General features: G+C 43.2%; 1 protein-coding gene across 1 annotated transcript; it reads right to left on the minus strand.

Annotated features, from left to right (window-relative positions):
* Positions 1-804: 804 nt before the first annotated feature.
* LOC134291274 (uncharacterized) lies at positions 805-7,513 on the minus strand. Its single transcript, XM_062858789.1, has one exon. It carries the CDS (start codon positions 2,082-2,084, stop codon positions 822-824), a length of 1,263 nt encoding a protein of 420 aa, XP_062714773.1. The 5' UTR covers positions 2,085-7,513; the 3' UTR covers positions 805-821.
* Positions 7,514-14,022: the final 6,509 nt, after the last annotated feature.

Raw genomic sequence — 14,022 nt, forward strand, 5'->3', positions numbered from 1 at the left:
TTGCGAAAAACTTAGCACCGTGTAACTTTATCTTCATCTCTTGTATGAGTGGAAACCTGTAGTATTCCCTCTTTATCGCTTTATTGGGAGCTCTCATATTGACGACCAGACGGAAGTCATTTTTTCCTTTAGGAACGGCAGACATTCCGCTGATCCATCTGGGAGCTTCGTGCACTCTCTCAATTATGCCTTGGGATTCCATTTCTTTGAGGCGAACACGAGCAGCATCTCGGAAAGCTGCAGGAACATTGTAATATGCGTTCCTCGAAGGCGTTACTGAGTTGTCGATGTTGAACTTGACTTTAACGCCCGGCATTTTCGGAAACAGCTTAGGGTTGACACTGCAAGCGTTCACAGCTAAACCTACTCGGAGGAGATCCATCGTACTAGCAGTCGACCTTCCTAAGATTGAACGTCGGCCACTTGGTACAACCAAAAACTTGGCTTTGACTGGTAGTGTTTTTGTTCCAGAAATGACTATCTCTGATTCCAACGAATATAGAACGCTCATAGGCTCGTCAGACGCATATGCTGTCAGTGAATTTCCTTCGCCGAACTCTACTGGGACTAAATTGACCAAACCCTTAGCCAGCTCTGATTCGAGAACCATCCAATCGGCGCCGCCAATGATATTTACATCTGCACCGGAGTCAATCAGAAATTTTATGGGACTAGAGGAGCCTATGCTGCAGTTAACCAGGACGTCTTCCAGGGTCAGTGCCTGAATATTTAAAGGCTGTGATTAAACAAACAACGAATTCAACTTTTATTAAAAACAGAACTTGATTAAAACAATGTCACATGAAAAGTGACTGATGGTATCATACCTGAACTTCAGACATTCCTTCCTCGTTCTTTGGCGTCGAAACCCGTCCCTTTCTGCGGCATGTCGCTGCGAAATGACCTGTAGCTCCGCATTCGAAACATTTTGCCCTGATCGCCGGACATTGTTGAGGGTTCTCGTGACGCCAACGGTCGCAGCGTGAACATCTGAATCGTTTTCCATGGCCAAAACCTCGCTGACTGCCACCCCGGTTATTTCTGGTTGATGTTCCGCGGTAGCTGACGCCTTGCCTTCCGCTATTTCGTTCCGATTCTTGGTTGAACGATCTCTTACGACCTTCTCGTTGCAAGTTGGCTTCATGATCGACCGCCAGAACCGTATCAGCATTTGACGGACCGGCTACTGGTTCATATGCTTCACTTCGGGTAGCCGCTTGGACTATGAAATTCGTATCATAGTTGAAGAGACGAGCGGACTTAGCGATTTCTCTATCTCGTAGGCCTTTGATTAGTTGCGAGCGGACGAATCGATCCTCGTCACCTTGCCCATAGCCGCACAATCTTGCGCGATCGACCAGACGTGCGTGGAAAGCCGCGGGTGACTCTCCAACGTCCTGACGCATTGCCAAGAAGGTTTCGTGCTCCGTCGTGGTGTCTGTCATGGAGCGCAAGTGGGTATCGATGTTCTTGATAAAAACTCTGTAGCAATCCGGGCCCTCTAGATTCGGGCGCAGTCTTGCTGCCCTGATGATACCCTGTAGGTCTTCTCCCACCGCCAGAAACAGAATTTTCGCCAGCTTGTCGGGTTCTTGGTTTGGGTGTAGGGATGCGGCAATCTCAAAATTCTCCAAGTACTTCCTCCATTCTTCCCACAGTCGGTTCGACGGTACGTCTTTTGGAAAGGGGCGTAATTGATCCAGTTTAATCGTAGGGCCTCCGGGATTCGTACTTCCATTGCCGATCGAGCCTCTTCCACCGCACCCCCAGTCAGGATCGTTATGCTGCGGTTTGTTATTTGCCCTCTCTTTCTCGACTAAAATTTGCGCCATGTCAACTACAGCCTTTTCGAGTACTGCCAAACGATGTTCAGTTGGCCAAACTGATGGCTGCTCGGCGCTCGTACCAGTACAGGATACTGCTTGCCCGATAGACTGAAATGATTGTTCAGCATCCTGTCGTGAATTTTCTGCGTCGCCAACGTCCGATTCACATTCGGACATCGAGTCCGCTTCATCTTCCGGATTCTCGTGGGGGGGAGGCATACGTACGTACTGCCCTGCCATAATCTGAAAACAGTTCATAAACGCGAATCTGTGACACGGGTGACTTGGTTCAGCTACAGATGTTTATTGATGTTCAAAATTCCCAATTTAAAGATAGCTTTATTACGGTTTATGGAGCTTCCGTAAGAGTGGTTGATTAAACTCTTGTGCGGTAAAAAATCCTTTAATCTTTCGCATATACTTGCGCCTGAGGATTATTCAACAGCTGCTTTTATTACTGAAATAATACATCGCCTATCGTGACGCTTCTGTACGGCGATTTCCCACGCATCAAAGTAAGCCGACATTTTTCACAACAAAAAATACATTTGGCACATACGTCTCCTACAAAAAGCGGTATGAAAATCAGGAAAAGGATTTGATATGCGCGTCATATTATTCCCGTATAGTGTTATGTGCGTACAATAAGGTAATAACTTGTGCTTTGGCAACTCATGGAAGAATTTCAACACTCCGAATGAATTGGCATGAGACCCACGGCTACAAATTAGTTTCATATTTCAGGTTACTACACGGTGAGAAAAATATTCGTCTGCTGTACAAACTGAGATGTCTAGATCCATATGGCTCAACTTAAATCTTTATCGGATCTTCCTCGATAGTTTCGAATTTCAAGCTAAAAAAACAATCTTAACCCTAATAGGATGTTGGGGTCAATGTGAGCTACTTAGTCTAACCTCTCAGGAAGGTTAAAGGTATATAAAAGAGGCTCGCGGAGCATCCACGTTATGTAGGCCTATGAAGCTCAAATTTTATCCTACAAGGGCAGATGGTTACTGCGCAAATTCACACATTGAGGGCTTGTATAGGGAATACTGTCTCAACGCTTTTTCAAACGATAGTTATTCACTCGGTTACTTTGAAGATAATTCCGCTGAAGTATTTCTTAACTGTGAACAAATTGACTCTTTAGCTTTAGATATTATAATAATTATTTAAAAGTTATACGCTACTAGATACAACTCTAAGTTAGCACTTAATCGCACTGTAATGAGTAACGTATTCACGGCACACTGTACATACACTGGAATCGTACTCGTTCCCATGTAACCATCGTATAGATTATTCTGATCCGTAAAAATCCCGGATACTACCACTAGTACTCAGCACTTTGCATTGGTAGTCCCTACCAACTATGATGATCTTTCCAGTATACTACACGAATACTAGTCGTCCCGATCTAGTGTGATTTGGAATTAGCCACCTACGGAAACCTTCTACTGGTCGACCAGATCCAACATACAAGGCCCCGTTGACTAGTAGTCCCTACCAATCATAACCAACATCACATCGATTCCGATTAACTTATCATTTTAGCCGTCCCGGCAGAGTGGCGTTATTCAATTTGAATGGACATCCAACTGGTCGTCCAGAGCCAGTGCAAATTAGCGATCCTGATTGGCAGTCCCTGCCAAAAAATAACTAATCGTCTCGAATTAGTAGTATATTTACGATTACTCAATCTGAATAATCACCACACTGGTCGTCCGGATCCAGTAAACTCTAGCCCTCGAACGTTCATTCACTACTCGTCCCGAGTTAGTATTATGTTTGTATTTATTCAATCTAAGTAGTTAACGCGCGGAGTCTTCCAGACCCAACGAGAATAACAGCGGCATAAGCCCGTAGTCCCTACCCAGCTAAAGAAACGAGGTACTTATCCTTAGTGATATTTATAGTCTTGATTGGATCTGAATAATCTCAACGATGGATACTCTGAGACATGAAGAATATCTATAAGTAAACTAAGTCTTTCCTTGGAAATAAAGCCGCTAAAAACAAATACAAGCAAATTGTCCGAAATATCCCGATCAAGCTGGTTTGAAAAAGTGTTCAGACAGTGGCCTGACATCTGGCACTACCTTTCCCTTCTCCCACAAAATGGTGTTCTGGAGATATTTTAAATTGATGTAGAACACGACACAAAACGCACTATATTTATATAAGACATGTGCTAATATAATTTACAAACTTATAAAGATAAAAATCATCACAGCACTTAAACCCTGCTTCATAAACGAACATTCGGACTCATCATGTTCTCGATATTGGTGAATTTCGATTGCTTAATTTTTAGGATGCATGCATGTATCGGACTTAATTATGTTTAATATGTATCAAGCTCATAGAGATAAAAGTTTATTTGTATGGACGACACTGTATCATCGAGCCTGATATCAAGGCCTGTGAAAAAAGCGTGCAGTTTTGAGCATAAATTGTGAACATAACCTACAAATTTTCGTCACTGGCGTTCGTATAGCAATTTAAGACTACCTCGGCTCAACAAGGTCAGATTTAACATGGGAACTATAAATTAGCAATCTTTGTCAAAATCAATTTGTAATCTTCATAAATAACACCTGTCTCAGGACTAATCCGGAGAAACGGTCACTGCTTAAAACGTTTGAAAAAAATTCAATAGTTGGCCCTACTCTATTTAGGTTATGTTGCGCTGGGTACTTTCCCGTATACGAAGTTAGGGCTCCGAGAAAATCCCATAAATGCCCGGTAGCTAGCTCGAACGAAACGTCACTTGGAGAGAGATGTTCTTTCCGATTTGGTTTCAGCCTTTTTTCTTTTACTAACCTGAAATCCCAGTGCGTGGTCCCGCAAAATATCTGTGTACGAAGCACTGCTCCGCTACGGTGGCGTCCACGATGCCGTACTCCGTCGGCCGAATCACTTCACACGCGATAAAAAGATGGCGCACTGGACGGCTACCGACACCGTTATCAACTCACTTTTTAAACTTTCGAAGTCACCGCCTGCGAAATCACCAATTTATTCAGTTAGCCCCGAATGTTGCACTCACTTTCACTGTAATGGCCCCCGCTTGCGAGTAAGGCGATTTGGAAGGAACACAACAGAAAAAAAATCTCCTGGCAAGAGCCGCCATTGTGCGTTTTCCGCCTCTGTGCTCGCAAGCGGGGGCTCCACACAACCTGTCTGCTTCGCGACTGAACGATGAAAGAGGCTGGGCTTGTGGTGAGTGCGCGCACGTACCGGCGGTCGATGTTCGGGTCGTACCCGAACACTGGATCGAGTTGGACACGATGCCGGTTAGTCGATCTCGAGTTACGTACTGTCAAACCGTCACCTCTGTAGCAGCGGGGATAGGACTCTGCTATTCTCATATCCCACAGTTCCGATACGCAACTCGGAGTTGGGGGTCACGGCGTGTGTATGGGAAACGTTTATAACAAAAAAATAGGCATCGTCAAATTTTTCGCTATTCAAAAATAGAGGCTTTCAGCTTTCATTTGCAGGGTCCCTCAAAAAAATCCACCGAGGGATCCCGAACAACTTTTTCAGAATACTATTTTTCCCCATACAAAATGCACGGTTCCAAATTAATCCCTATTTCTACTTAACAAACATACCCAATTTTTGTATGAAAAAGTTCCCCCGATGGAATATTTCGATGTTGGGCTTGAATGAAAGCTGGTAGCGTCAACTTTCACGTAGCGTAAAAATTAGCGATGCCCATTTTGTTGTAATAAATTTGTTCTACCAGACACACCGTGGGGTAACTATGAATCCGGTGATCCGGTAGCATCTCCTTTGCTCAATCGTTGTAGCCGCTGTAGCTCGTCGGGACACGGATCCTTTTATCTGCCACAAATTTCAATCCGCAAATACTCGCTCCAGATGGGTCCGGCGATGTGTACCTTCAAAAATCTATGACTGTATGCGGCGGGATCCTCCGCGGGCACTTCAGGATTCCGGAATTCGTTGGAAAATTCGTTGTTTTTTTTTTTCGCGAACAGCTGCGAACTGGTGACAAACAAACAATCTGAAAACAAACTGAGCTGTCAAAAAGGATTTGGAACAGGCAAGAATTTGTTCCAAATCGAGACAAAATTGAAACAAAATTTATGTCAGTTCCAAAAAAATAGATCAGAAAAATGGTATAAAACATTTTTAAAACAAAATTTACAACACCGGTGCAAGCTCAATTTTTGGTTTGGTCCAAAAATTTGGAACAAAACAAGGATTTGGACCACCAGTGAAGTTGCCCTAAGAGCACAAGAAGAGGATGATGTTTTTTGCAACTTTGCATGAAGAGTATCTGGAAAAGATGCAGTGTTTTAGGAAGCGTGCACTCCCTCTACGATTATGGGTCGGACCGTATATTGCATAAACCTAGTTGGAGAACATGCTTCTCTGAGGGAGAAGGGAGGAATCAAAAATTGTACCAACACATTAAAATTTAATACATCACATATCATGATCCTGACCATTTAGAGCCGATGCACACGGGCGGCGCGTCCACGCAGCGTGCACGCAAGTGCGTCCTGAGTTACACACAATCAAATGGGAGGATGCACACGAGAACGCAACGCTGCCGCACCGCAACCGCGCCGCACCGTGTGCGGCACGCAATGTCAACGCATGCCCCACAGAACCGCTGCGGCAACGCAGCGTTAATTCACGCAGCGTCAATTAACGCTCGTGTGCATCGGCTCTTAGATAGAGAGATAATGTATTGGACAAAATTGGTTGCTCTTTTGTGCCACTCAGCGAAAGAGTTACATTTACGAATCAAGCAATCCATCTTCTGTAAATCCTTGAATTATTTAATAACTGTGCAGACACCATTCATCCAATCAATATTTATCAATTAATCGATTCCGAGATTTAAAAACTTTATGCACTTGAGTGCTAATTGATGATACATTTGCTAATCAATCGAAAGGAAAGCAACCTTTGACAATTTCAGCCCCACAAAACCCCCAACTACTAAACAACTTTTGTATTTTTTAAATTTTGCATGAAGTGCGTTACGCGCTAGGCTTCCTTCCTCCCCGTTACGTAATTTTTGAACGAACCCTTACATGTCAGTACACGATCTACCAAACAAATTTATAACTTTATTTCTGACTAATTCCAAACCCTAATGCACACAAACGGGCTTCTGATGAAATCTTCCCCATGCTCCTGCCGATTCCACAATCGATGGAATTATCGCCGTGAGTGGAAATCGGAATGAAAGCTGAGAATCAACACGATATTTTCGAGCAGATTATCTTTCGCAGCTGAATGGAAAACAGTTCGAGAGCGCTCTCGCAATTTTCATTCCAGTTAGTTGGCGGGCAACACACTCACGTTGGACGAGTTCATTCACGCCTCTGTGAGTAAATGAACGAGTTGTTGTTTCTATGATGAACATTTGGGACGATACACACTGAAATTAAATGTTTGGCTTTCGCGAGAATTTTCGTCTATCAGTAACCTTGTAGTTGACTTATTCTGGGTTTCTGATCGGCCTCTACAAAATAGCGACAGCTAGAACGTGTTTATTCTGACGCATGAAGGATAGCCTCCACATGGATATTTTTAAGATCAATTCAAAAAGTGGTTGATGAGAAGAGTTGTACCTGATTGTGACATTCAAAAAAAAAAGCCTTCCGTTTTTTTACCCCATCTCCGGGAAGATTGTAACCAACCGTTTTCTGGTTACAATAGAAACTATGGTTTTCAGTGTTTTCAGCTTGATTGTGTTTAATTTTGCAATATTATTATTATTATTTTTTCATTATTATTATTGTCAGTAAATGTTTAAATATGAAACTGTTGTCTGTGCTCCGTTTGTGAACGTATGAGTGACAATATTTCCATGTTTATCAGCCTAAGTTGGTGTCGAAATTAAAATAATGTTTCTTCAATGCAGTTTATATTTTTGTTATATTTTTTTGTTTAATGTTTGTGTATTTACAATATTAAAAGCAATAAAAAGAATAAATAATAAAATCTAGACGTAAAGGAAACTTGCATGCAAGAAATTCAAATTTAAACCGACACCAACTCATGTATTGTAATCCCTCGTATTGCCCGGAGAAGTGTCAACGAAACATCATCTGTCATCGTCACATTGGGGCGGAAATAAGGACCATCGGAACGGATATGCAGGGGAAGAAGGATTTGGGGGTCTGATGGGAGATATATAAGACCTTGGAGTCCACACGCAAGCTCTCTTGTATTTTGTCAACTGGCCCGGAGGAACGAAAATTGCGGCGGCGTTCGTCAAGTTGGTGACCACGCGTTTCAAACCCGTTAAAGTGAAGGTCTTTTTTTTTCCTTCTAAACCATAGGGGGATAAATCTGCTCATCAGACACCCTAACAGGAAGGTTAGGGTAGTGTGGGGTTAAGGCCGTCTTCTACAATGCCGGTAGAAGCCAGGACTACTCTCTCCTCGACCCACTAAAACACATTCCTATGGTCGCCAAACCCTACGTCTCTCCGGAACCACCAAGAAGGTATTGCTTCAGAGAGGGGCTAGTGCATATCGCACCCTCAAGGTTAGCTGCCGTAGCCTAGCAGCAACGAACATCGATGACTCGCTCTGGAGAGTCCATCACGATAGCATGCTGGCGCTTAGCCAGTTTCCCGAGTGGTCCTCACCACTCCCTTTGTCCTCGGAAGGCTGGCAGGGTCAACCCCGCCCGCGCCCTACTGCTGAGCGGACATCAAGAACTGATGCCCACGTGCAACCCGATCTGACCTGCCCGTAAGGAAGGGTATCACTACCCTTCAGGCCCTATCAGATGCACCCGTAGGTTGCAGACAGCAGGGTCTCACCTACCTCGACCCTTGCCGGGGACCCCTTTCCAACCGCGGGCTCAGATCCAACCCAGTAGACTGACGCCACGACAGCACCGCTACCGGGACTTCCTCTCCGCGGCCACTTAATCGCTGTAAGGGTCGATCTCGACCGCAGGGCACCGGTATGACCTACGAAGCCGACTTCGAACCCCTGGACCACCTCTTGTATTGCATCTGGACTAGCCATTCTCCGAGTCCACGCGCCACCTCCTTTGTAGCTCCCAGACGATATGGGTGATAGCCGTTGAAACGGCATTCCAGCTAATCTCATCCCTACACATTCTCTGGACCAAGTTGTCCGGAGTTGTGTCCTCCCCGCATGTGGCAAGCATGCGTTCACGCATTGTGCGAAAACGCGGGCACACGAACAAAACGTGTTCCGCCGTTTCCTCTAAACCATTGCACACTGGGCATTCGGGAGAATCCGCATGCCCGAAACGGTGTAGATACTGTCGGAAGCAACCATGACCTGTAAGGACCTGTGTCAGGTGGAATGAAACTTCCCCATGGCGCCTATTAATCCAACTATCTACCCTCGGTATCAACCTATGGGTCCACCTTCCTTTGGTGGAACTGTCCCACGCGCGCTGCCATTTGACCATAGAGGCCATCCTGACAGTCTTGCGTATGCCTCTTGTGCCGCGCATTTCGAAGCACTCCATATCCTCACTGATAAGAATGCTGATGGGCACCATACCAGTAATGACACAGAGAGCGTCGTGTGACACGGTACGGTACGCGCTTGCAACCCTCAGACACATAAGCCTGTAAGTACTTTCCAGCTTCCGTCGGTAGCATTCAGTACTTAGCGCGGTACCCCACGCCGGGCCGCCATACCTTAAGTGAAGGTCTGAACAGATCGAAGTGATTTCGGCTTGTGAAACCACACGAACACGCTGAATTCCTAGCCGATTTGTCGAGTGGGATCAGTGTGGACAAAAGTTTTAATCCAGTTATTCCATAGAAAAGTGAAACCGTACGACGTACGTTGCGAGTGCAAACTAGGTCGAGGAAGTATACCAGAAGCGATACTGGTGTTGTGAGTGTCAAAGCCTTTATTGTCATACGACAGAAAAGACACGAACAATAGGACCACTGGATAAAATACCGCGTGCGATCCCGACCAAAACGTTAAAATCCCACTCGATTAGAAGTCTCTCGCGAAACTAAGTGCACACGGTACCGTTCCCCGGGCCCCCAAGATTAGTGAAACGCCAGGCCCCACGTTACATGGGCCAAGTCGCCGCAGAAGAACTGGACGCACTGTCCTTGCTGGAAATTGAGGCCTGCTGATTAGTAATCCTACATTATAGAGCCAAATGAACATGCTTATCGTTCGTAGGAAGGCGTCGTTTGAACGGTATTGCAATCGGAACTAAATAAATAAAAATTATTTATTTTTAATATCGAGAAATTGGCGGCATATGTATGTTTAGTAAAAAGATAAAAATTTATTAATTCTGCTTTCAAAAGCTCATGCTTATGACGACACTTTTGTAGCTGAACTTGTCGAAAAAACTTCCATTGCTGCTTCTTGCTTCACTTCTGCCGATATGATTAGCGTAACACTTTTGCAATGAATTTCAGATTTCTTCGATTGCTCCGCTATTTCAACAAAATTTAGGAAAAAAAAAATCTACCATAGTTAGAAAATGTAAATAAAACAACTTGAACCACAACGAAGTCACGCACAAAGTTTGAACATCTAGCTTTGTAGCAAGTGTTGGCAGCTGTTGTAAACAAAACAAACAGCGTTGCCGAATCGACATATGTAACTTCCGCTCATCTCTATGTAGAGGATTTCTAATGCTCACTCCAGCGGCGGACGTTGTTTAGGGCAGTGGTGCTCAAACCTGCAGTGGTTCCCAAGACACTTTCAAATGGTATCAAAATGACCATCTTATAATATACAGTGACGATTCGTTCGTTGAGAGCTCGTTAGATGGGCTGTCTCGATGGTTGAATGTTCACTGGTTGGGGCAAAACCCAACTAAAAAGCACTGTCAATGTCAAAATAGATGTCAAAACGAGTTTGACGTCTGACCGCCGTCGCATCACAGCTCCTGTATACAGAACGTTTACGCAAGTATGTGAGTGTTCCGTGACGTATTTCTCATCACTTGCGTGTGTCTAGAGCATTTTGATCAGTTGTCAGTTGCCCCAACGAACGAACACGATTCGCTAGTCGGGGCGCAGTCGTGACCCAACCAGCGAATCCGGACTGTACACGATACCATGAACCATAATTTTCTATTCGGGCTGTTGTTTTTTTTCTAAGCTGTTCAACAGACACACGATTTCCTTTGTTAAAAGGGCGCGCGTGTGCACCACCGTCGAAATGGAAAAAGAAATTGAAATAAAAAGCACATTAGCTTTTCAATTCCCTGGGAATGCTGCACAGCCAACTATCGAGGACATGGCACGTTTTGTCAAGACTCTCGAAGGTGATCGATCGAAGATGGATACAGCATATAAAATCTCCGATGAAAAAGCAGAGTCTTCATCCGCTTCAATTGTGAGAACGCAATGAGGTTTGTTCTGGAGAACAATAACCGCGAACTGCCGTTTAACTACACGAATGGAAAAAGAGTGATGGTGCAAATGTCGGTGGCAACGGGTAAAACTCAATATGTTCGGGTTTTCGATCTCCCACCGGAGGTAACGAATACCGTGTTGTCTGCTGTGTTGGGCGCGTATGGCACAGTTAAACGTGTTGTGCGTGGGCGTTTTCCAGCAGACACTGATCTAAACATGTTCTCTGGCGTTCGCGGTTTGTACGTGGATATCAAGAAAGAGATTCCGGAAGTGCTCATCTTCTGCGGTCGAAAAGGGCGGATTTATTTCGAAGGTATGAAACCGAAATGTAATGTGTCCAAGTCCGAAACACACCTTAAAAAGACACGTCCGAAGATACGGTCGCAACCAAGTGAAGTAGTGGACAAGCGGCGGGGGAAACAACAGCCGGCACCAACAATTGAAACCAAATCAGTCAATGATGGATATGCGAGAAAGGACGGGGCAGCAACCGCCGGCGCCCATTGGAGTAAATCATATCAAAACCTGATCATAAGTGAAAAAACTCAAAATTAAGTAATTGGTTTTTCCGTTGTGGTTTTGCTAAGTGTAGTTATCGTGTAATCGTTTGACAGCTAAACAGTGTCCAAATGTTTTGTTTACGCTTATCAGAAGAGCTGAATTTTAGCCGTCTTCTTTGATATAACTCACAGCGCGTGCTAGTTTTTACCGTACAAAGTGAATTAAATTGATAGTCAATCAATTCAACGATGCAGTTTGTTAAAGAAGGTTAATGTCGTTATTCTGTTAGTGGAGCGGACCTGGTGTGATGGTTAAAGCACGTGACTATCACGTCGAGGACCTGGGATCGAATCCCACTCCCGACAAACTCGCAAAAAGCGTGTTCTTCCTTCGGAAGGGAAGTAAAGCGTGGGTCCCGAGATAAACTAGCCCAGGGCTAGTTAATACAGATAAAAAAATGTTAATCTGTTAATTTGAAACCCAAACAAATTGACGTTAAGTTTACATACAATATTTGTAAATATAGAAAAAAAATATGGAATCCTTTACCGTACATTCAAAATGAAATAAGTTGATTTTCCGTCTGTTTCCGGGAAATCTGCTTTTAGTGTATGATAAAACTATTGTTCCTCTTTCAAATGCAGAAAAAAAACCTTCCGGATGTTTCCGATTTCGAAAGTTGCAACACTTTGAAAAAATCGTGTAATTATATAATTATATGATATTATTTGCCTAAAACACTATTTGGCCCTCTGAACGTATTTTTGCTGAAAACTAGAATTAAACAGCTTTCAAGCAAAAAAAAGAAGTTTAAAATCGGTCAATTGGTTCAAGAGCTATGATTTTTTGAAAAAAAAAATTGATTTCGAAAAATCTTGATTTTTACAATCATAAAATTGGTCACCCTAATGACGAAATAAAAAAATACGGGTCTAATTCACGGTGTGTCTGGTGGAGAACATTAATTTTAAAAAATCGGTATCGCTAAGACACCCACCAAGCGAAAGCTAAGGGTCCCCCCTTTCATTTGAGACTTAAAGGAGAAAGTTCTATCGGCGGGTCTAGAACATTTTTTTTTTTGAAAAAATATGATATTTTTTCATTTTTTTTCGAAGAACACATTTATGACAAAACACTGTTTTTCCATTGCAAGCATGATTTTCCGACGATATATTAATAAGAATAAATGAAATTGTTTGATTTGTTTGAAATTTTCTTATTTTATCTCCTACAAGCACTTTCACAGTTTTTAACTAAAAACTTATTTTGCCAATTACTATTTTGCATGTGTATAGCGTGTGACTTGCACGAAAATACTGCATGCTCATTTAAGTCGAGGAAATTTCCTTCACGAAAATGTCCTGGACTGACCGGGAATCGAACCCGTCATCCTTAGCATGGTTGTGCTGGGTACTCACGCTTTTGCAGCTGTGGCTTTATGGGCACTTTTCGTTATCAAAAACAAATCATCGATGAACAAAATCGGTTTACTGTTCTGGTCACTCGTTGACGCCGGTTTCCATCTGGATGGTAGTTCATGAATATTTGAGAGCTTCATCTGATCAGCCTGATCTCTGGGGTTTGCCCGCAAATATTCAGCAAACTCAGCAACTTTATGAGAAGTCTGAATGATGTTCAACAAGTTTCAATGTACTTCAGCTTTAGTGCAAACAAGCTGCTTGCCTTTGATCATCTTCCTGTAGCATCTAGAACACAACTGCAACGAGCAATTTCTTTCTGCGTCATCGGTAGTAGCGCTAGATCTGCCACGTTTGCCCTTTATGAGAAGTTGTAGTTCTTGCAGAACTACATATTTCACAAACAAGGGTCGCAACTCCATGTAGAAGGTTTCAAATAATATGTAAGCTCATAGAGAGTAAATCTAATGGGTATATGGTAGCGAATGAGATAAATTAAATGAGCAAGTCCGAACTTTTTTGTGGGGTAGTACTAACTGCTATCTCTGATATTTTTCAGAAAAAAGTTTTCATAATATCAACAACCTGCAAGTAGGAACAAGAACAAGTTAAGACATTTTCAATCCGTTCTGATTAATATGTATGTGCTCAGACATATGTACTTTAATGTAAAACATGTGTATATATCAATAAAGCTGTAGAATTGAATGAAAAGTTGCTAACTCGTCTACAATGCCATGATGTTTCCCGACAAACTCGCAAAATGTGAGTTCTTCCTTCGGAAGGGAAATGAAGCTTGGGTCCCGAGATGAACTAGCCAAGGGCTAAAAATCTCGTTAATACAGATTAAAAAAAATAGCAAAAGATCAAACTATTGATAACCGACAGATTAGCACAT

The sequence above is a fragment of the Aedes albopictus genome, chromosome 3 (assembly GCF_035046485.1).
Source record: "Aedes albopictus strain Foshan chromosome 3, AalbF5, whole genome shotgun sequence".
Lineage (NCBI taxonomy): Eukaryota > Metazoa > Arthropoda > Insecta > Diptera > Culicidae > Aedes > Aedes albopictus.